The sequence below is a fragment of the Penaeus monodon genome, chromosome 3, assembly GCF_015228065.2.
Source record: "Penaeus monodon isolate SGIC_2016 chromosome 3, NSTDA_Pmon_1, whole genome shotgun sequence".
NCBI classification, from domain to species: Eukaryota; Metazoa; Arthropoda; class Malacostraca; order Decapoda; family Penaeidae; genus Penaeus; species Penaeus monodon.
In genome coordinates, this window is record NC_051388.1 from 14,040,891 (window position 1) to 14,066,229 (window position 25,339).

Here is a 25,339-nt window from a genome sequence, read left to right on the forward strand (position 1 = left end):
TGGCACCAGCGGTGTGACAGTGCGACCACACATCAGCCTCTCCAAGATGCCCAGATTAACTCGGGTTAATGGTTTCCACGTGGGCTGCGACAAGGGACGCTTGACCCTTGTGTTGACGGATGTATAGAGTGGGTGCGCCTCACGAAGGGCGCCATCAGTGGCGTGGGGGAGTTCGAGGGTTAACACGGGCCTGACAACACGTACATAAGAAGTGATATGGAGACTTATTAAAGGCTTTGACTGTTCCCGCTAAGCGTACGTATCAAACACATTCATGTATAAATGTAGATATCATTTGCATATGTACATTATTTATGCATTATAATATAGAAACGCGCTTGGCAAACGGTATGATATATATATATATATATATATATATATATATATATATATATATATATATATATATATATATATATATATATATATATATACACTTTCTGTAGTTGTAATAGTATAAGCACTGATTAAAAAATGTTGTAAGTGAACGTAAAGCTAATTGTAACAGTGATTATGATTGTTATATATTGATTACAGGTATGACCGCATTCCGATAAATAGTGAAGCGATTACGACGCAGTGGTATCAGTCACCTTTAAATTGCCACAAATAATTTAAGCGCGTGAAATGGCCGTTACAGTCACATACACACACACACACACACACACATACACACACACACGCATACGCTCACACACACACATACACATATATATGATAGATAGATAGATGAATGTATATATGAAATAGGAGGGCCAGTACTAAAACAACCATACCACACGCCCCACTAATAACATGCAACTAGGATCTAACTAGGTCCATAGACTCATACATGAGTCTATGGAAATGGTTTGGAATATCTTCAGGAATTTCTGTAATGGAGTTGATTGGGGAATTTTGTGAAACGAATGTTTTCTTGGGGGGGGGGTAGAGAGGAGTCGGTGTCTTAGGAGTTAACAGGTAGGTGGAGATGAGTGTGTGGTAGGAGAAGAAGGGGTGGAACGTTTAGTCTGTCTGCTGCGGGTAGTGCGGGGAGGGAGAGGGAAGGTGTTGGGGCGCAGTAGAGCTTGGAGTGTCTGGATTTAGAATGAAAAAAGGAGGGGGTGAAGGCAAGGGGTAGAAGTGGGAATGTAAGATGGAGGAGGAATAGGTGTAGGGGAGGGTGTAAGAACATCTTAGGAGGGAGGGGGAGGGGCAGAATGATTTACATAATTGGAGTAGGGAGTAAGAGAGAGAGAGAGAGAGAGAGAGAGAGAGAGAGAGAGAGAGAGAGAGAGAGAGAGAGAGAGAGAGAGAGAGAGAGAGAGAGAGAGAGAGAGAAACTCGTCGACGTGCTTCCTGTTTGACTTTGCATTGAGTGAGGCCAAGTCTGAATCTAAGAGTTGCCATTTTAGACTCAAAATTGGAAGGTCAGCCCCTATAAAATACATTATGGGGGCCGACACAATTGGCACATGTATGTGACTGAAAAGCAGTTTGATCGATTATGACCAGGTTAGGGACATAGAGCATCAGTTTGTAGAAAGACATTGTTTGGCAGGGTGTCCTAAACGCCAACAATTCTGACATTGACGCGGGGAGATTGATATGGTCGGACAGGGAGGGATTCTCTGCCAATGTAAACATTAAAGGGGAGGTCATATCTAAGGAAAGTAATTTTGGCAATGTTGGTTCTTACGACGGCCTCTAGGGGGAATGGTGTAGCTGATGCTGCATCATAGTTCATGAGGCAGGCGAGTAAGTCTTCTCCACAATCTGACCAATTTTTGTCATAGACAGGGCAGTTTGTTGGGGAAATGGAGACAGTTCTCAGTACAAGGTGGATGAGGTTCAACAGGAATGGGTTTGCCAGTGAAGTCTGTCAGGGTTGATTATGCTTTAGCTTAGGTTTCGGATGCAACTGTGCAAGACGGGAACGATCGGGCGGGCTGCGGAGGAAACTTTGCCTACTTGTTTTTGGAGACATTGCTGGAAGAGGAGAGTGTTGTCAGAGTAAAGATCAGAGAGAGGGGGGGGGGTTGAATCAGTGAGGCTATTTGATGAAGGGGCAAGCCTCATTGCCCCTGATAAAGATATAAAATCTTCATTACCGGCCATTGTAAGCCTAGAGTATGTTGGGGAAAGAAACAGTCCACCCCTCAGGGTCCCCTTGAGGAGTAAGGGCTAACTAAACAGAATACAACTAAACAGAATATCGTGCCCATGGTTCCCCCAGAACGTTCATGACTGGCATCCTTTCAACACGACTCCAACACCTACTTACGAAGTGAATAGTAGAAGGGGATGGAGAAGGGACGGAACGAAAAGGGGGAGGGAAAACGACCGGTTAAATTACTCGAGTCGAGGGCTGAGGCCCAAAGCAGGTGAGATCTTTAGCATTGGGTTTCAGTCTTCGTCTCCTAACCCCCCACGGCAACAACGGGCAAGGGAATGGGTGGAAATAAGGATGATGTTGATTATGATAATGATACGTTATTATCATTATTATAATGATTATAATAATATAACTATAATGATAATTATTATCATTTTATCATCATCTCCATCGTCATCATTACTACTACCATCATCATCATCATTATCATCATCATCATCATCATCATCGTTATCAGCATGTACTGTATGTTCATTTCAAAACAAAAATAACATTGTTACTATAATCAGTAGTATTACTAATTAAGAAAGTTTTTTATCTGGACAGTGACAAGTGAATATTCAAAAGACCACTGAAGTGTTCAAAATGTTTGGAAATATATGGCACGTATTTGCTTATGTTGTATTTTTTTAGATGAATGAACAACTTCATTAAAACGTTTCTTTTTTCATTTAACTAAGGAGGTCAGACCCGTCAAACAGTCATACTGCATTCGTCCAAAAATACCAATATAAGTAAAGACATGCGACATGCTGCATTAATGACCCTCACAAATACATGCCTTATATTTGCAAACCATTTCTGAACACTTCAGTGGACTTTTGAATATTCACTTGTTACTGTCCAGATTAAAATTTTCTTAATAAAGATAATAATAATAATAATAATAATTATTATTATAAACATTTATGGTTTGAGTTTAATATGGTGGCCCGTAGAATTCAGTGCACAAGGAATGTCTGCAGTCGTGAGATCACTATAAAATCGGCATGAACACCAGCCATCATCATCTGGCAATATAGTACAGTATTTACATCATTTCGGGCCTAACACCGACAGGGGCGCATGGTCGCATCCACCCTCATGGCGAGTCTCCAGGCAGGCCCTAGGCCCATCTCTAGCTCCTCCCGACAGGTCTTGCCTCGCAAAGAGACAACATTGGACAGGGTCATCCACAGGGAAATGAGCTTTCAGGTGCCCGTATAGCCGGAGTAGGCGGTCCCGGATTATGGAAGTCCCATGCCAGTCTCACGGTGTAACCGTCGGTTGGACACATCGTCCTGCTCACTGTACCCCATAATCGGCGTAGGAACTTGTTACAAAAGGCATCAAGACGAGAGACCATATATGAATATATATATATATATATATATATATATATATATATATATATAATTATATATATACATACATACAAACATACAACAACAACGATACAGACACACACACACACACACACACACACACACAAACACAACACACACACACACCACACACACACACATATATAGATATATAAGATATATATATATATATAAATATAATATATAAAATATATATATAATATAATATAATAATTATATAATAATATATATATATATATTATATATGATAAAATATAATAAGTATATATATATATAATATATATATATATATATTATAATATGATAATATATATATAATATAAATTATAAATATATATATATAAATATATATATATATATATATATAATATATATATATATATATATGTGTATATGTATATATTCATATACATCATATATAATATTACATATGTATATGTATATATATATCTATATATATTATAATATTATATATATATATAAATATATAAATATATACATTTGCACAAAAATATATATAAATATATATATGTATATTTATATATATATATATATATTTATTTATTTATGTATCTATGTATCTATGTATATCTATCTATCTATCTATATATAAATATATACATATGGATATATATAAATATATATATATACATAAATACTATATATATATATACAATATATATATATATATATTATATATATAATATATATATAAATATATATATATTATATATATATATATATATTAGTACATATATACACACCATATATTTCCTTGATATTTTGAAGTAAATTCTGATGAAATCAAAAATTCAGTTAACATTTGAAAGCCAGCAAAATGAAAACATTATTTTCCATATCACAGGGGTAGAAAAACTCATATTTAAGAAAAAATTTATTTATATAGTAAGAATTTACAATTAATGAATTATATTTTTCATTCCAATGACTACATGTTACTTGTACTAGCATCATTTCTTTCTGTCAAATGGATCTGACCAGACTTTCATATCTGAAAGAGAAGAGTTTCTTTGTAGAACAGTGATGTATCTGTTCATTGTCAACATATGATAATAGTAATAGGATTAATAGAAATATATGATATATATTCCTACTTTCATCCACCAAAGCTGTTATTACGTCTGGAGACCTTTTACATCCATACATCTAAAACTGATTTAAACCATGAAGCTAATGAAATATAATGATGAGATGAGAACAAAATAGGAAATTTACTATTAGCACAGTCATGAGGCTATGGCAAGGCCCAAAGAGTCCTTTAACTTCCATATCTGCCACTATGGATAATGAGTGAACCACCAGTTTTGACATGTGGCTTCTACTCATACTGAGAGGCATTTTGATATTTGCAGTTCATGTTTTGGCAATATTGAATAGTGAACGTGAAATTTGTGGAGACTGTACATATCTGGTTGATGAGATATCATTTGGAATTCAATACTTAAACAATTTCATACATTTAAAATGAAGATTGGTAATAACAATGCACCCATAATAAAGATTTTCATACTTACTTCCTGGTTGAATTTCCTCTTGATTAACATCTTTCCGATTTTCTGCCGGATCTTTCTGGAAATAAAATTATTGACTTTTATACTTAAAACTATAATGAAGAAGCAGAATTAGTTTTATCATTATTATCATACCTTATTACTTATTCATTACTTGCTACTTTTTAAAATATATCTTAAGATACCCATGTGGTTTCAACCAGATTCATTATTATAGTCATATAAACAAAGTAACAGCATTAATAACTTGTCTATTTACTTCTTAGTATATTACACAAATCTGAAGGCTAATTGCTTAAGCATTTCAGTATGATTGTATTACATCTGCACATACTTGCAAGTATTATAAATGTACATATAAGAAGGAGTCTTACTGTAGTCATCCACATGCATCTTGGGTATATGATGATAGGATAAGTGCTGCACTGATGAATCCTACAAGTCCTCCAAGGAACAACCATATCGCCAACTCTTAATGTAGACATTTCTGATAGCTAAAAGAAAAGAGAACATTTAAGTTTGTGTGTAAAAAGTGTTTTTTTGTTTAGCCTAATAAAGTTAGATGCAGATGACTATGCCCGTGAAAAACACACGAGCACATGCTAAAACACACACACACACACACACACACACACACAAAACACACACACACACACACACACACAAACACACACACACACACCCCAACACACACACACACACACACACACACACACACACACACACACACCACACCACACCACACAGAGCTACATATAGATAGTTTAAGACATTCATAGAGTATAAGATAAACAATACATGGAATGAATAGAATGATAAATTCTAAGATATCTTCCTTCAAGGACATGCCTGTTACTAACTAAAAATAAATAATTTATAAAAAAAATAAACATCATCATGGCCTGCAACAATGGAAAAGGTAACAAACCTCCAACATATATGTTCTAGTTCAGAGTTTGTTCAGTTCAGAGTGGTTCCTTGTCTAATGAAAAATAGTTAAGATCATGGTGATAAAAACAATCTAATTATTATTATTATTATTATTATTATTATTATTATTATTATTTAAAAAAACTACTACTACTACTACTACTACTACTACTACTACTACTACTACTACTACTACTACTACTACTACTACTACTACATGGGTGAAGTTTTAGAATTAATTACTATACTAATTCCATTTATAATTTTATTCCATTTATGACTGGTTGGCTTGATGCATAAAAAATAATGGACTAAGTAAACAATGGGTAGTTGTAAACATAGTAGAATTAGTAAAACCATCCTATACCATCATCCATTGCACATATTTTCTGAATTTTCTAAAGTCTGTAACCAGTAATTACTATTTTCATTGTGTAAGAATAGGCTGAAATATGATTATATATATATAATATATATAGATATATATATATTATATATATATAATATACATATATATATATTAATTAATTAATTAATTAATCTATTTACTTATTTATTTATTTATTTTTTTAATTAAATTAATGTAGCTTTGTATGTTTAATACCATTCACTGTCAAGATGGATTCCCAAAGATTCCCAAAGATAAATAGATATCACTGCAAGAAATGCCTTATTATTTCTACTTTAGGAATGGCCAAATACCCTTGACTAAAAAATCTGGCAAAAAAATCAAGTTACATAAATTTATCATCAAGTAAAGACCCAGCTAGTACTCTATCTTGCCAGTATGTGTGTAGATGATTGCTGGCATTCACAAGAGCAAGAATGCAGAAGCCACTATGACTACCACTATCATGATGGACTTTCATTAACTAGTCTCGAGTGGATATGAAAGAAAGCATGCATAATTATGAGGAAAAAGTTCCATTTTGAAAGCCACTGTGTATGTGTAGTACACATCTGATATATTATGGAAATCAGGCTTTTATAATGTCTGGTATTTTGTGTATCTATATGCTATTTTATATTAAACCACATACTGGTAATTGTATGCATTACATAACTACAATTTTACATTACATGTATAATAGCATTATTTAAGTTCATAGTTGGGGGTTATGGTCCAACAATAAATCTCTTTTTGAGATAGACATTGTATTTGGTGTATATTTTGTGTATTTCTTGTATGTATGAATTGTGTTTACTATCTACTTACACAGTAAATGAATCTACATAGAAAATAGTCCCTAGTTTCTGCCGATCTACGAGTTACGCTCCATTTACTACCTCAAGGTATCATACTGTAAGCTGAGTGATAAAATACGTATGCAAATTGTCTACACTTTAAAAAACAAAACAACAAGAATAAAAAAGACGCCTTTTCTTATACTTACCAGGAAAAAGGTAAATGTCCGGAGTCACATTCGATTTCAAACTACTGTTTACCTTTTTACTATGTATCAATTTCAACTCTTTAATGGAATTACTATAGGAAAGCGCTACTGTTATGTTATTTTATTCTTGTAAATATCTATGGCTTTAAAAATAACGGATTTTCCTCTATTTGCTTCCTTACTAATTTTATTAATGAATGCCTATTGTTTACGTTTTCCGACGAAGTATTTTCCTCTTCGCTAACCCATCGTCGTTTTGGGGTGTTCCTATTTCTTAACACTGTATCCTTAAACATAGGTCATATAAGTGCACATGAACATGAAATCTCTCTATTGGCCCTCCTGCGACGCACACCCCCACGAAAAGGAGAACATTTAACAATAAAGAAAAAGATGCTTGATAATATTACGAAACAGTTGCCCCACAACGAACAGGACGAGGACCAACTTCCTTGGGAGGTGTTCGCCGAGAGCAACGAGGGCTTTCGCTTATGAACCTCGTCGCTCAATCTTACTTTCAGAACTAACAAAGAATGCGTCTACTGTAAGGATTTGGGCATTGACATGGCGGATTTACCAGCACATTGTCACGGTGTGGATGCGATTTTTATATTTCGCAATGATATCATGCTATGACGAATACTTGTGTAGGTAATGAACGATGTTGATTTAGTCTAAAACCCTATGAAAAGAAAGAAAAAGAACTATGTTGATTTCTTTAAATTCTGTAACTATTTCATCTTAGAATTACATGGATAACTTTGTGCTTTGGCTTTACTTTTTGTTTTTGTATCTAAATACAACTACTGATGGTGATTTAATGCTTAAAGAGTCTTTAGAGAGAACATTAAATAATAATAACAGATATTTAATTTTTTTTGAAATTAACTAAACTATAATTACTTTTTATTTATGCATATCATTTTGCTGTAAGTCTAAATTAAGGATTTGAAGAAATTTCAACCCCATATTCTTCCCAACAATTTGATTGTTGCAATGATATTAATTATTATATTTAGAAGAGAAAAAATTGTGCCTTAGTTTAGTGTACTAGTTTCTTGTTAGTTTGATAATATCTATAACATTAGAATCTGCATTTTTGAAGATGAAATAATTTTTGCAGTTCTGTGTTATATAAACAATACCATGAAAAAAAGGTGTACTTTAGTGTTTCATAACTGCCCTGTAGAGCTTGTAAACCTTCTTGGAGATAAACACAAACACAAACTCAGTGACGTCTGCACAAAGCTGAAAAGGGAAAACAGCCACAGTAGAAAATGAAACAACCATTACAGTTTAGTTTCATTTTCTACTGTGGCTGTTTCCCCTTTTTTTCTTGGAGATGTTAAATCCAGGCTGTAATGAGAGTTTATGTGGAGAAAGTTTGTTGGTCCATACCTAAGCTTGTTGTGCAGAGGCCATGGTGATCAATTTTATGCCTTTCTTTACAAATCAGAGCATGTTTCAGGTATTAATAATAGAAAAGTATCGAGATGTTGACCAATATATTCTATAGCTCACCATTTCCTCCCTGTCCCCCCCCCTAATCCCTTGCTTATTGTGGTCATGAGGGGGGGGGACTTAGGAAGAGGGACTTAGGCCGAATATAAAGGAACACCCCTGCCTTAGACCTCAGCCCTCGCCTCAACTAATTTTGTTTTGTATTTTATTCTCCTTTCTTTTCCTTCTCTTCTTCATCTCGTTGTTCAGTTTACTTATCCTAATCATTAACTCATGCCCTTTTTGCCACAAAACTTTATCACCACCATACTACTCTCTGGTACTGTTCAAAACTGTAAATTTGGTCTAATCATCAACTCATTCCTAACCCTTTTTGCGGTTTCTTTCTCTGGGAGCTTATACCCAAGCCTGAAGGTATTTGTTATTTTGAATATGCCACTGATGACCTTAGATGTTAATGTGGCAGAAAATTTCAATAAATAAAATCACCATCAGAGTCCTATTCACTCTCAGCACATGATAGGCTCAAACTCCTGAACACTAGATCAGTACTCAGGCATCTAATCTACTAAGCCTTTAGCAGTAAAATAATGATTCAAGTAGAATCTGACAGAACAAAACTAATGTAATTGCAAGAAAAATCTTTCAGTTTGAAAGCCATTGTATGTGACTTCTATACATTTAGCTGTACTAATTTTAGCATATATAGAACTTATGTCATAATCTGTTAAAGATAAATTTTGATCCTACTTTTGCTATACTAATTTTAGCATATTTGGAGCTTATGTCATAATCTATTAAAGATAAATTTTGAATCTCTACCTAATCACATGCAAAACTTTCTTGAGGGATTGTAAGAAATTCTCATACTCCAGTATCCTCCCACATTCAAAACAAAGTCAGCTATTTTTGCTGCAGAATGCATTGGCTTGTGTGAGTTAGACTGAAGGTTTATATTATATATATATAATATATATATATATATATATATATATATATATATATATATATATATATAATATATATTATATATATATATATTATATGTATTATATATATTATATGTATTATATGTATATATATTTTATATATATATATATATATATATATATATATATATATATATATATATATCTATATATATATATATTTTTTTTTTTTTTTTTTTTTTTTTTTTTTTTTTTTTTTTTTTTTTTTTTTTCCATTACCCTGGAAATGTTGTTAAGCCTATTGATCATAGGGAATAAGCCCCCTTCCCACAAAAAAAAAGAGATTATATTGAATATCTTTTGCCCCAAAGCTTCATGTATAGTAGTATGTATGTTATTAACATGTATAGTTGTATGGATGTTATTACAATTGCATGTAAACCTTTTGTGCAAAACAGCACATTTCAGATGCATCATGTTTACAGATTTTTTCACTATCTTTTCACCCATCTGAGATTAACAAGATACAAGCCTTCGTTGTCATTAATTCAGTGATACTTGAGTAACGCTTTGTATTGTCATTGTAAATATAGTCTTTTTGTAATTCCCTACCCCTCGTTTTCGATTTGCAATTTATTGTAATGATTTGTTTTAATATGATATAATATTTCAGATTTGTCTCATAATGCTGCCTGCAGGTTAAAACATATACATGCATCACTGGAGTATGTAAAAGTAACAGAACTGTTCTGAAACTTTCTTTGAAAAGTTGTATATTAGATATATTGTCATATATATATATATATATTTATATATATATTTATATATATCATTATTATAATATATTTATTTATATATTTATATATTTATATAATATAGATATATATATATAAATTTATATATAAATTTTATATCTATATATATATCTATATCTATCTATCTATATCATCTATCTATCTATCTATCTCTATCTATCTATCTATCTATCTATCTATCTATCTATCTATCTATCTATCTTCATCTATCTATCTATCTAATATATATATATATTATTATATATAAATTTATATATATATCTATATTATATATATATATATATATATATATAATATATATATATATATATATACTATATATATATATATATATATCTGTATATATATATATATATCTATATATATAGTATATATGTATGTATGTATATATATTAAATAATAATCATCATCATTAGTTTAGTATGACTTGATTGCAAAGCAAAAATATGATTTGCATATTTCTTTTCTAATAAATACTATATACTTATTTTGTTTTTGAATAATTGTCTAAGATTACTGTTATTTTCATGTTGCAAATACATATAGAATACCTATTATTACTTTTACTGTGACCATTATTACTACTAGTGATACTACTATATTTTATATAATAGTACTACTGTCATTACTTACAAATAATGCTATTAAAGTTAGTAATAATATTACTATCTCTACTATCACTACTAGTACTACTACTACTGCTGCTACTATTATCAGTGGTAATAATGATTAATGAGGTTATTTCTTTTGTTACAAATGTTACACCTATTGATATTAATAGTGCTACTGCTGTTTCTGTTATAATTAATGTTTTTTCCTCTTTTACTACTGTTACCAATGCAACTATTGTCACTACTTTGAAAAATGTATTATTCTTAATACATCTATAGTTATAGCAGCTGTAACAGACTACTAACCTACTACTAAAACTACAACTGTAGTATACTATTTCTATTATAACTGCAACTGTATTAAAGTGTTTTTCCAAAACCCAAAATTAAAGAGTGAAATTTGATTTACTTGCAGGTTTTATGATGATTAGCTTCATGGAGTATGACTGAAAATGCATATACATACATGAAGTAAAGTCTATTTCATAAGGAAAAACTTTGAAAAAGAGATTTAGACTGTATTTCAATTTTTGCAAATGGCTCACGAAATCCATCAAGGTATGATTCCACGCGATGAATACATGCTCCCACATACTGTGCTCATGGACACAAGTCACAGAGGAGTTACTGATCGAGACCTCTCACCTTCAGCCAATGGTATAATGGCTATTACCTCACTGTCTCAGAAAAGACCTTCTTCTTCTGCCTCAGACATCAGGGATACCAAAAAACACAGGACAAAGTCTCTTCATTTCACATGTACAGTGGTCAGTTGTGGAGAGAAGTTCAGCACTAGTGAGCAGCTAGATACACATATGAAATTACATGTGGGGGTCAAGCCTTTTACCTGTGAAGTCTGTGGCAAGGTGTGCCAGACAGAGAGTAAGTTGAAAGCCCACCAAGCATCACATGCAACAGATGGCATTAAGCCTGTGTGTGATATATGTGAAAGAAACTTTTCAAGTCGTAGTGCTTTAAACAAACACAAAAAAATGCTTCATAAACCTAAGCCCCACATATGCCCACATTGCAACTCAGGATTTGAAGAACGTAAATATATGATAATACATGCGAAAAGGGCCCATGATGTTGATGTTCCTCATGAAGAAATGCAGTCTACCTCATCAATTACCTTTGATGTCAGTAACTTTGAAGCGACTGCTGGTTCAAATGAGTGTAAAGATCTCTATAAAGGCAACTATTCAATACCTGTTGAAACCAACACTGTTCATGATGCATCCATGTCAAATAGCTCTGTTGAAACCCAGAAAGACCATACTCTGCCAAGTCAAACTAATAATGCTGCTTTGGCAAAAAAAGGAGAGTCAAACTCTCATGCAGTATGTGCTACAATAGCATGTGAATTATGCACTTCAACTTTCCCATCCTTAGCTTACCTGGAGCAACATATGGCTGTACATGTAGGAGAGAAGAATTTCACGTGTCATGTTTGTGGGATGAGTTTCAATGGACGCATTGATCTGAATAGCCATATGAGGTTACACACGCCCGAGAATGACTGTACAAATTTTGGTAACAATAGCTATAATAGTGGAAATTACAATCAGTTTCCTACGAACCAAATGCATCCAGGGCAAGGTAGAGGTCCTCAGCTATTTTACAGATATGCATGTGCTGTCTGCAGTGAACAATTTCTAACTCTAGGGAGTCTCAAAAGGCATCAAGCCAAGGGGCATAATACAGCTGTTCTTAACATCTAACATAAAAAGGAAGTAAAAAGTGGAGACTTACTAGGAGTTGTATATTTTAATGACTTGGTACAGTTTTTAACATTAGTAATAGACATGAAGAAATATTTAGGAATTACATGTTCTCTTTATCTCATGGCACATACTTATGCTTTGTTATTAGCTGAAAATATGTTTTCTCCTTGACATATTTCAGCAGAATGTGAAAGACATTAGACAGATATTAGATCTGGTCTTTAAGTTTAGAATGAGATCTCTTTAAAAGTTATTTGAAAATGTTAGTGACTTAGAATATGCTTGGATTTCTCCCAAAAGATATAAGTCCTATATGACTATCCCTTGTTAACTTCTTTTTTTTATTCATAATAATAAGTATATAGTTTCCATGCAATTTTTATTTATATATTATATTAATTGAACGGCACCAACAGTCCTGCTTTACATTAGTGTTTTATTAGAGATGAATTTTATAAAAATGAATGTAATGGACAATTTATATAGACTGTATGTGCATACTCAATTTTTAAAATATATTGTGAAATTACATTCCCATGCAAAATGCACATAAAACAAATTTAACTTTAAGTAATCAGTTCCTGTACTTTTAGTATATAGATTTTAGGTAGCTACAAAGTGATAATAATCAATATCTTTTTGATTTTCAGTGTGATATTTTAAACTAAACAAGAAAAAATGATAGAGTAATGTTGCACAAACAAATGTTTGTCAATTTGGCAACCAGATTCAATTGTAAGGGGTTAGCAGAAATACAAGATCATAATATTCACAATAACTTATTTATTATTGTTTGTCATTTAGAACAATTTAATGGTATAGCGAGTTTCCTTCAAATTAACATCAGGGATAATGCCATTGTGTAAAATAAGAATAAATAAGAAATATAAAAATGATGTTTTTTCATTTATAGATAAATTCTTACTATTCTAATACAGTATTTTAATAAAAGGTCAAAGAACCAAAATTATTCTAAAATATTATATAGTAATTAATGTTCTTAAAAAAAAAATACAGTTTTATCTATTCATTTTGAGTAATAGTAAAAACTACCCCATTTATTCAGGAATGTAGAAAGTTCATAGTGTCATAAACACAGTTGTTTAATATATGTATGTATGCGTGTGTGTGTGTGTGTGTGTGTGTGTGTGTGTGTGTGTGTGTGTGTGTGTGTGTGTGTGTGTGTGTGTGTGTGTGTGTGTGTGTGTGTGTGTGTGTGTGTGTGTGTGTGTTTTTTTTTAAGACACCTTTTTGGCTGAGAGCTTATGTCACTGTCATAGACAACTATCAAATTCAACTGTATTCTACCTGTTAATTCTTCTACAACTCAACCAAAAGATTTGATTGCTTTCAATTTAAATTAGATCAGCTAATCATTCAGAGCACAACTGCTTGCCTACAGTGCTAATCTTTTGCATTAAACTTTTAATCCTATTTTACTTTTGTTAACACATCATCATCCATTATGTCTCTAATATAATCAAGTATTTTTGGAGAATACCCTCATATATTCTGGAAAACAAGATAATAAAAGGGGGAAAAAAATGCTCTAGACAAAAGGGGAAATTTAATGTCATACCTGCTATTATGCAAACTAAACAAGAGCCGAAGTCTGATTTTTATAATTTGGTGCAAAGCTACCCTAACTTCTTCTTCTGCTGTATACTTCTTATTTTGGCTAGATTCAATAAGCATAAATAACAAATCCCATTTCCTGTCTTCAAGTACAGTATAGAACTGGTATGCAAAGTTTAACACCCTGAACCACACCTCCACAAGGTACAGGGGTCATATGCCTCCTTGTAGACTCGTATATGTTGAAGGATGTTGTTCTGCATGCATAAATAGGAAACATGAGTGAATCGCTTCTGTTTTATTGCTACTCGATTTGTTTATGTTAACTCAACTGTATATTCTTCATAAGTAATTTTAACCTACAGCATGTTCATCCCTATTTTGCTAAATATTGCTACAATATCTTCAAAATTAGAACCATTATACAAATTTACAAAGATATTTAGCATTTTCTTGAATAATAAGCAACATGGATGATCCATTAGTATTTTTGTGCACTGAACTTGTCACTTGTCGTTTATAAGCTATTTTTTGTCTCTACTGGAGGAAACCAAGCCTAATGATCGCTGACACACATATGTGTCATGTACAAACCTACCTCTCATCAACCACACCCCCACACAATATCGTATGTTACAGTATGCGTTATGTCTCGCGTATTTTGTGCAGTATAAATATAATTCTCACTACTGGCTGTGCTAAATGATTGGTATTATTGGCATATAAGTACATGGAATCAAAACAATTCTGTATGTTTTGTGATCTCCAATACATGATTTTTCTATACATACAAATACATACATACATACATATATATAGTCATATTAACTATATATTATATATATATATATATATATGTATACTTGTATATATCAGTATGTGTCTCTCTGGTTAATTATATATATGTATAGGTAGATCATTTGTATATTGTAATGTAGATGGATAATGATATAATCTTGTTACTCAGTCCTGTATATATATTGATATTATGATATATGTACTAAATGATATAATATAAAGTATAGATGTATAAGATATGTAGTAGAGATATATAGATACTAGCTAGTGATGTATAGAATATGGCATATAATGTAGTATAAATATATGTATAAAATGTATATAATAATAAATATAATACATAAAAATAGTAAAATAATAGTAAGAGATAGACAATAATGTAATAAATATGTACATAAAATAATAGAAAATACTCTCTAGTGCTCTTATATATTTTATGTTTATATGTATATATATTTTTGTTATTAGATGTTTATAGATATTATGTTTATATTATATATTGTATATTGTTTATATTTTTATTTCTTTATTTTAATAAATTATTAATTTGATAGTATATAATATATAGTAAATATATCCAGCTACTATTATAATGTTTATAGATATTTATATATATTTTATATAAATTAATATAATATATCATATAATAAGATATCATATATATATATATAGATATATATATATATATAATAAATAGTTTAGATATATAGGTATATGTATTATATATAGATATATATAATATATTATATACTATATATTATATATATTATCAATCTACTTACATATATACATACATACAAATATCTATATATATATATATATATATATATATATATATATATAATTCTATATATATATTTTTTTTTTTTTTTTTTTTTTTTTTTTTTTTATTTTTTATTTTTAAGTTACAAAGTCAAATAAGTACAGAGTAACTCAACGAACACGTGGTGCATGAGTGATCAATCACCCTCCATACAGTCTGATTCAAAGTCTCATACTGTTGTGCTCGATCTATCTCTGTATAGAGCGTGCACTCTATGATAATGGGCGTTATTGTGATAAATTGTGTCCATGAGTACTCTCGAATCTGTTACAATGTGACTATGATACGGCGGTCTAACACTAGTGTCAGAGAACGTACTACCTAAAAAAACAGTAGGAGATCCCTCAACTATCCCTTAAGATATATACTTAAAAACAACAAAAATAAGTATTAACAGCTCAGTGACGCTATATCCCAGACAAATGATTGATAACAAAACATAGCTATTTCGCCTAAACAAAGGATAGATAACAAATGGTGCTTTGTCGCAATCGAAATGATAAAATGACATAAGGTGAATATCTACTAACATATGATTGATAACAAAACATGTTATGCCCTAACAAATGATTGGTAAGAAAGGGTGCTAAATCCCTAACGTAGATGATTGGTAACACAAGAGTGTTATTCTCTACAAATATCATGACGAGTGCTCACATCCTCTATACCGATGATCAGTGAAAAGGTGCATATCCCTAGCAAATAATCAGTGGACAGAGTGCACCCTAACAAATGATCAATGGCACAGGGTGCTATCCCTGTAAAACAATGATCAAATGGCAAATATGGTCTATCCCCTAACATATGTCAATGGCAAAGGGTTGCTATCTCTACACATGATCAATACACAGAGGGTGCTATCCCTACAAATTAATTGGTAACCAACGGTGCTATCCTTAGACAAAATGGTTCTGTTGACAAAGGGTGCTTCATCCTAACAAATGATCGTGGCAAAGGGTGGCTATCCTAACAAATGATCAATGATAAAGGGTTCTAATCCTTAGCACATGATCAATGCCACAAAGGCTGCTTCCTAACAAATATCGCACACAAAATACAGCTCTCCTGTAAGAAGACTCCAAGGCAGGTGAAGGTCAGGTTTGCTCTTCCTGTTGTCCCAGAAACGGCCATTACGCTGCAATGAGAGCCCAAAGGAATGAAGTTTGCCACCTGATCATGGCCGCGAGACAACTAATCCTTAACTAAGGCGGATGATAGCTCTCTGTGCTCGCGGACATAACCTGTGAGGGCGACGAGTGGAGTCCATTATTTTTGGGGTCGTTACGTTTGGACAGAGCAGATTTGATATTTTTGACAGGGATACTTAACATTATTTTGGCACGTGGGTAAGATCGCATACGTGGTTACGTATTTTCCTTTTCAAACTGGATGACCTGTCTCATTTAGTATTCAATAACTTGTTTTCTAATCATCTGGTATTGTGATAGATCAAAGGAATAATCAAGTATTCTGGCTACTAACATAAATCCTCTAATTTAGTAGCGGTATATAACCATTACAACCATTTACTATGTTGTTTTGCCAATGCAAACTTACTTATCAACATTTTGTCCTATTAAGACAATTAAATGATAGTAGGGATGAATGAATTACTCTGGCAACTTAAACTTGTTGGGCGTGTTGGGACCGCCCACGTAGTTCCGAGATATTTGCTCTGTACACACACCCTACTCGTAATATAATTTGTCGACGGCTCCTCCCCTGCATTGTATGGGATACTAGGCTATAAATGACTACTCCGTCGAATTTGGCCATATTTATCGCCCTCAAAACGACTCGCCCACACTTTATTTACCCGTGTCAGGATGCGTACGTATGAACATCTTGGCATGCCAAGCATACAACCTATTACCGATTTTATTTAGATTTTATAATTGTTTATATCTCAAAGTTCTTTTTATTTAATGCTTCTTATATTTTACGTTTTTATAAATAAAGTAATTATTTATAACTAATCTTTTATTTTCTTATATTAATACTCCTCTGTCCCTCGGTAACTGTTTTGTCTAACCTTCCTGCAGTCTCGACCATCCCAAAATTGGGCGAGCCTCTGGCGTCACCTAAGCCGCTTGGCTCTGACTCTACCATATAACCAATCGCGTCTTTATACATGCTTACTCCTATTATTACGCTCATTTTAATAGCCATATCCTCTTGGACACCCCTCGCTGTCACGACAACACGAGCAGTGCAGCAGAGAATCCCCAGAGAGCCCGTACTTCCTGGATAGGGCCGATCAGATGAGGTAACCAAAGAGAGACAACGAGCATTCGTCCGCACCCTGAACGTAGTCGGCACGAAAGCTCGTCCATAAATCCCATGTAGTCGATCATTATCAACCGTCGATTTAGCTCATGATGATCCTACGCCGATGACGCCACAACTCCTAGTACAACTTTCCGCCACAAGACATCCTCCATTTGTGGTAACGTGTGGGATGTTGCTAGGAACTTTATGGATGACATGAAGAATCCGGTAGAAAAATATCTGTACGGACGTCCCTCCCGTGTAAATTATTCAGCACTACTCGGTGAAAGAGAGATAGGCTAGGTATGTGTGTGCACTTTTTTTGGTATTGGATAAATGTTAAGACAGTGGAAAAGTGCATTTACTGTCTTGACACTTCTAATGCGACCTTTACCAGAATAACGTATTTGCATATCCCATAAATATTCATATGATGGTCTATCAAATTATGGAATGTCTTCACTTCAAACTTTTCTAAACGAAATAGTTACATGGTGGGGAAGTCAAACAAAAAATGTTGCTCTACTATCATTGAAAGGGCGAACTCGCGGCTGCCAAGGCAGAAGAAAACCCCCTCATGTTTGACTTGGCAATCCTGAGCGGCGACACACGACGCGGATCAGCATGCCGTCACACAAGGCTGCCACCCGAACGCCGTGTGCTTCTACGTTCATGCTAGACTGGTGTCCCGGGCTCTCTATTGCATTGCGAAGGGCAGGATGTTTTTAAAGAACGTTCGCGTATGCGTTGAGGGTAATGTTATGCTGAGGGCGATGACAAGGGCTCTGTGCGTGTGTTCAGGATCGAAGTTCCGCCAACGGGATTTGATTAAAGCGAACTAACTGTTGAATCTTCTGCTTTTTGTGGTATTGTTCTTTGGCGGCAGGAGGTTGGCAAATTCTGTAATTTCTGGAATTCCGTCAGGTAACGATGGACTTGTCCACTTGCGAATGGTTTGGCTTGTTCCGAGTGTATCTGCTGACTGCGGAGAACTTTGGCTTTCCTTCTTGCTATCTTTTTGCTGACTGCCTGAGAAGCCGGACTCTCGTTTGCTAACTGTGGGCGCGTCAGGGACTTTCCTTGTGAGGACTCTGGCTCACAGCCCTCTGACTCTCTAAAGGCTATCAAATGCCACTCAGCACGGATGGAAAACTGCAGCTCCGTCAGCGCCAGTTGAAGACAACAGCTCCCAGCACTAGCGTGTGCGCCTCCAAAGCCGTACTGCGCCTGAAGGAATTGATTAGAGGAGGCCCCAGGAACTGGCCGCCCGTCGCCCCCTCCAGGCCATGAAGTGACTCCGTTGGCCCAGCGCCTCTGCCGCTTATGAGTACCGGAACGATCATGCAGCTTATGTTGTACAGGACCATCCCGCAGCCAAGACCTATGGATTGTGTGAGTGTGAGGACTTCACTAGAATGACCTCGTAAAAGGACAGTAACAAAAATGTGGGTACTGCATATGGACTTTAAAATAAAGCTTGTACTTTATATAACCATACAGTTGATAAAACGACCATATTAATAAACATTCATTTACTTTTTGTGAAATAAGCTGCCTCACATTACAAGCGACCCAGAAACAATCCTATGCTATCGCATAATAAAAGAGAAATACTCGTTTCTCGTATGGAATACTGGCTTATTGCTTGCGATCGGTACGTACGGTACAAAAACTTTTCATGATAGAATATGATGAATCACAAAAACTACATGAAAACTCCCTATTATGGGACATAGGCAAAGCAATATATACATATGTCATACCAATGACTTGTATATACTTAACATCCCGAGATTTTTATAATGATGCAATAATCCATAACCGGATGCGTTTAAAACCTACAGATCTAATATAAAAAAGTGAATGCTCCTTTTATGAGGAACTTCAATAACGTTGGCAGGTCTGGCAAATTTCTTCTCTGTCCTGCCTCTTGTCTGTGCTGTCTCGCTCTCCGCTCGAATCCTTCATTTCATCGGCCTCGGCAGTATAACTCAGTTTTTCACTACAAACACAAACGTGTTTCTGTAAGTGAGTGCACTATATGGTCATCCGCGACTACTGGAAGCTGAACGACAATGCCTAGACCATAACACCGATCTCCGCTCGAGAACCGATGAGACTGGCCACCTAAGCGTCACACACGCCTCCAGACGAATTCCCTCTTCGAGAAAGGTCCAAGAACGGGCCTGACTCAATTAAGACCACAAAGAAGCTGCGATGTTGACGATGGGAAGAAATCCAGGTGCTCTTGTAGAGTGACAGGATCGGCCTTCTCCAGGTCGCCAATGTAACTCCATGGACGGATGCGTATAAGTGTATGGAAGTAGGAGAGGTCATAACACCGGAAGCATTGGGCCTATCGTGTCGACCATACTGCAGTCTGAGGGTGTGTTATATAAAATAAATAATAAATAGATAAATATATATATAATATTATATATTTATATATATATAGTTACATATATTGTGTGTGTTGATGTGTGTGTTGTGTGTGTTGTGTGTGTGTGGTGTGTTATGTAGGTGTGTGTGTGTGTTGATGTGTGTGTGTACTTATCTCATTATATTATCTATATTTATATATCTGCATATAAAGTCAATGTTATAAATAATAGGCACAACATATATACTATATATATAAATTAATAGGTATATAATTTATATTATTTTTATATTAATATTATCTATATATGTGTAGTGGTATGTAATAGTAATATTTTATATAATAACTAGTTATATGTTATTCAAGTTGGTGTCGTGTATATACTAGTGTTAGATTTGTATATGTGGTTTTTATATATAAATAATTTATACATCATTTCTACACATATATTACATAGTGTTTATCTATAGTTAATAGTACATATATATTGAAATATATTATCATGTATATATAATTGTATATATAATAGTCTAATAATATGATGTGCCAAGTATATATATATATATATATATGTAAGTATCTATAAATTGATATCTAGTATATATAATTATAAACAATACAGATAAATACATAAAGTATTACTCATATTAGTAGATATATTATATTTATATATTATATCATAAGAATATATATATGTGTAATAATGGATATACACGTTACCTGTATTATCAAATAAATAAATATATAGATCTCTATATATATATATATACATAATATAATATCTATATAATATAATATTCTCATATATATTATAGATTAGGCATTAACACACACACACACACACACACACACACACACAACACACAGCACACACACACACACACAACACACAAACACCGTCACAACCACACCAAACGGCATATTCACGCATATATTATATCTACATCTATATCAGTATATATCGATATATATCAATATATATATATATATATATAATAGTTGATATAATACTATATATAATTAACACTATATATGTATACTACAATATACATACACTATATGTTTATGTATTATTAGAGGTAGTATATATATTTAAATTATCATATATATATAGATAATATATAATACGTAACTATATATACAGATATATTATACATATTATATATATCATATATATTATATATATATATATTGTATATATACTAATAATAATTATATAATATATATATATATATGATAGATATATCTATATAACTGTATGTATATATATATAATATAATTCTATATATATACTAATTACTCATAATATATATATAATAAATAAATATATATCATTTTTATACTACACACACACCCACATAACACACCCACCACACAACCCCACAACCACATATATATACTAATGATATCATCATATATATATACGCTATACTAGATATTATGTGTGTGTGTGTGTGTGTGTGTGTTGTGTGTTGTTGTGTGTGTGTGTGTCGGTCTGTATACAATTAGATAAAAAAAATATATGTGTAGATCATATATATAATATAATACTATATATATATATAAATATATACTATGTACTCATATGTATAGCATTATTTATTATATACATATATTATGTATATGTATATAGGTATATATATATATGCCATTAAATTATTTATATATTATATTATTATATAAATAATATACAAATTTTTTTCATACATCATATATTTTTATATTATATATTTTTATATATATATTTATACATATGTAATTATTATTATATTATTAAATTATTATATAATATTAATATATATAAATATATTTTTACATTATTATTTAAAATATTTATAATATTCTTTAATATATATATATATTTATATATATATATATTAATATATTTTTTTTTTTTTTTTTTTTTTTTTTTTTTTTTTTTTTTTTTATTATTTTATTTATATATAATAATATTTTTTTTTTATTAATTTATAAAAAACAAAAAAAACACAACCAACACAAACAACAATATAATTATTTATTATTAAAATAATAAATATTTTATATTAGGGTTGTTGTTGTTTTGGTTATAAATATTATATATATATTATATACATAATAATTTATATATATTATTTTTTATATATATATATATATATATATATATTATATATATATATATTAACAAATAAAAAAAAAAATATCATATAATAATTTTAAATTTTTATATATAAAATTTTTAAATATATATAAAAATTAAAAATTATTATATTTTTTACGCCGCCCCCCTCGTCCCCCTCTGCCCCAACAAAAGGCGGGCTAGGCAGACGCGTAGTTATCACAGGGTCGTGAACACTGAACAGCTCCAAGAGGCACCGAGCACCACAGCGTCCCAGAACACCAGGGGAAACGCCAAGTGGCGAGGCAGGGCACGAATAAACACAAAATGACAGTCTTTCCTTTATTTACACAAGTTATTTACCGTACACTTTTCTATAGCACAATACAGGGGGAAACCAGCATGTCACACTGCACGATACAGCTTATAACAGGGCAACACAAAGTATATCAGGTCACAAGGGCACACACGAGGTCTCACAGGAGCAGCACCCAACGCTCTCCTTGCTTGTTCCTCCGCTCCTCCGCTCACAGCCAGCTGCGTCATGTTTGCCCAGGTCCCTTCATGTTAACACATGCCCAGGTCATCCTTTCATGTTAACACATGTTGCAACAAGACCCACTGGCGTAGCACTATCCCCCCCTATCAAAGCAGACGACCCGTCTGCTCTGACATACTAAACCTGAAACAAATCTACAGAAAAAATTTTTAAATAAAATACGTATGTCATCAGAACACAAAAATCTTTCATCCAGCGCGGCTTTCCTTCGCTCTCGCTGGGGTCGCTCTGGAGGAGTGTGGGCGGCGGTAGATTGGCAGTGGCACCCAGAGGGTATCTCCTGTCCCAAGACCTGGCTCATGGCCACCATTGACATCTGCTGCATCGACATCACCGTCCAAATGCTCGTCCTCATCTCGGTCAGCGTCTGCCACGTCCTCAACGCCGTACTGGGCTAACTTCATCGTCTTTTTCACCATGGCCCCAGGAGTAGCTTCCTGGCCCATGGTAACGCCACAGCCGGTCAGGGCAACAAGTCGTTTTCGGAAGGAAGTCAGGCAACGGCCCCACACCAACCAACTCCGCTCCCCGACGACTCTTCTGGATGCTCCACTTCCTCACAAGTGCCCAGCTTTGCACCAGCTGGCACCTTCTGGCCTTATCGGAGAAGTTAGCTACCAACACTGTAACTAACCCTCCCCTGGTCCAACAAGGCTCCGCCCAACCGCTACGCCATCAGCCAGCTGCAGGTTTTGGATGGGCTCCACGAGCCCTCTACTCCACGCATCACTCTTGACAGTCGACACCGATTCTAGACTCTGTCCTGGGGGCAAGGTGCAGTCGCTCAGCCGTAACTATCTCTGCACAGCCAACCTCTGGAAGCAAGGGCACATCTTCACGGTGCCCCTCACCACGCCTTACTCTGCGTCAGGTAGCCAGCTTCCGTCCAAGGTCGACACACGCCTTACTCTGCGTCAGGTAGTCAAGGCCCAGCAAGCAGTGCTCGTCCAGATCGGCCACATACACCGGCAGCCGCTGCACCGTGCTGCCCACGCCAATACGAGCCTCCACTGGCCCTTGAGCTGCACACAATGCCCCGTGACACCACACAGTCTCTGTGGTGCGTCTGGAAGTGCATAGTGGCCAACATATCAGGCCGCACTAGGGTCTTCTCAGCCCAGTGTCCACTGTCAGGCGGCATGGCTTCCCATCTACTGAGCCCTCCACCTGCATCGTGCTGGTTCGACGGCAGCTTACCCAAGTCGGGGCCCGGGAACCGAGGACGGCTGGGTTTCGCCCCCTTCTCCAGCCTATCCGAGTTTTCCTCCTGTACACTTCCTTAGCCTTAGACATGCACTCGATGGTGACCATACCTGCCACAGTCCTTGCAGCACTGCTGGAAGGCATCAGAATCGTCCGTTGAGAGGACGTGTTCTCCGCTCCCTCCGACAACCTGACTACGTCTGTGCCCTCCTCACCGCAGCCCCAACACAAGCCTTGGAAAGTGCTCGGGCTCACCTTCCTCAATGCTACCTTTTTAGCCTTCCGGCCCCGGAGGTCATGGCGGGGCTGAGCAGCTGGCCCTAGGCCACTGGTTGCCTTCAGGAAGGCCTCGAACTCCAAGGCCCTCGCCAGCGCCACCTGCAGGTCCTCAGGGTGTGCCTGCTTGACGTAGATTTGCAGCTGCTGGTCCTGCAAAGCGTCAACAAAGAAATCGCGGGCCAGGACCACGATCATCTCTTCCGCAGCCCAGGGTACGACCTCCTTACCAGCGCCTCCACATCCTGCGCCAGCTGGGACAGTGTTCGCCACGCTACGAGTCCGCTTCTTCAAGTGGGCCCGATAACCTCGCCTGGTGGTGGGCCCGAAACGGTTTCAAAGCCTCCGCCACGCTGGTGTAAGAGGCATGTTGGGATGCGGCAGATGCCCACCAAGCGCCACTCCACATCTGCAGCCAGCTGGGCGCCATATAGCCTCTCAAAG

At 34.5% G+C, this 25,339-nt stretch overlaps 2 protein-coding genes across 2 annotated transcripts in view; both read left to right on the forward strand.

Annotated features, from left to right (window-relative positions):
* The window catches only part of LOC119585283 (titin-like), a 227,341-nt gene that overhangs the window by 180,929 nt on the left and 21,073 nt on the right, over nucleotides 1-25,339 (forward strand). The gene's annotated exons all lie outside the window — the stretch shown is intronic.
* LOC119592140 (zinc finger protein 184-like) lies at nucleotides 11,607-13,808 on the forward strand. Its single transcript, XM_037940962.1, has one exon. It carries the CDS (start codon nucleotides 11,728-11,730, stop codon nucleotides 12,910-12,912), a length of 1,185 nt encoding a protein of 394 aa, XP_037796890.1. The 5' UTR covers nucleotides 11,607-11,727; the 3' UTR covers nucleotides 12,913-13,808.

What these genes read in the sequence shown, in the direction of transcription:
- LOC119592140 (XM_037940962.1), top strand. Translation starts at nt 11,728, where the DNA reads ATGGCTCACGAAATCCATCAAGGTATGATTCCACGCGATGAATACATG.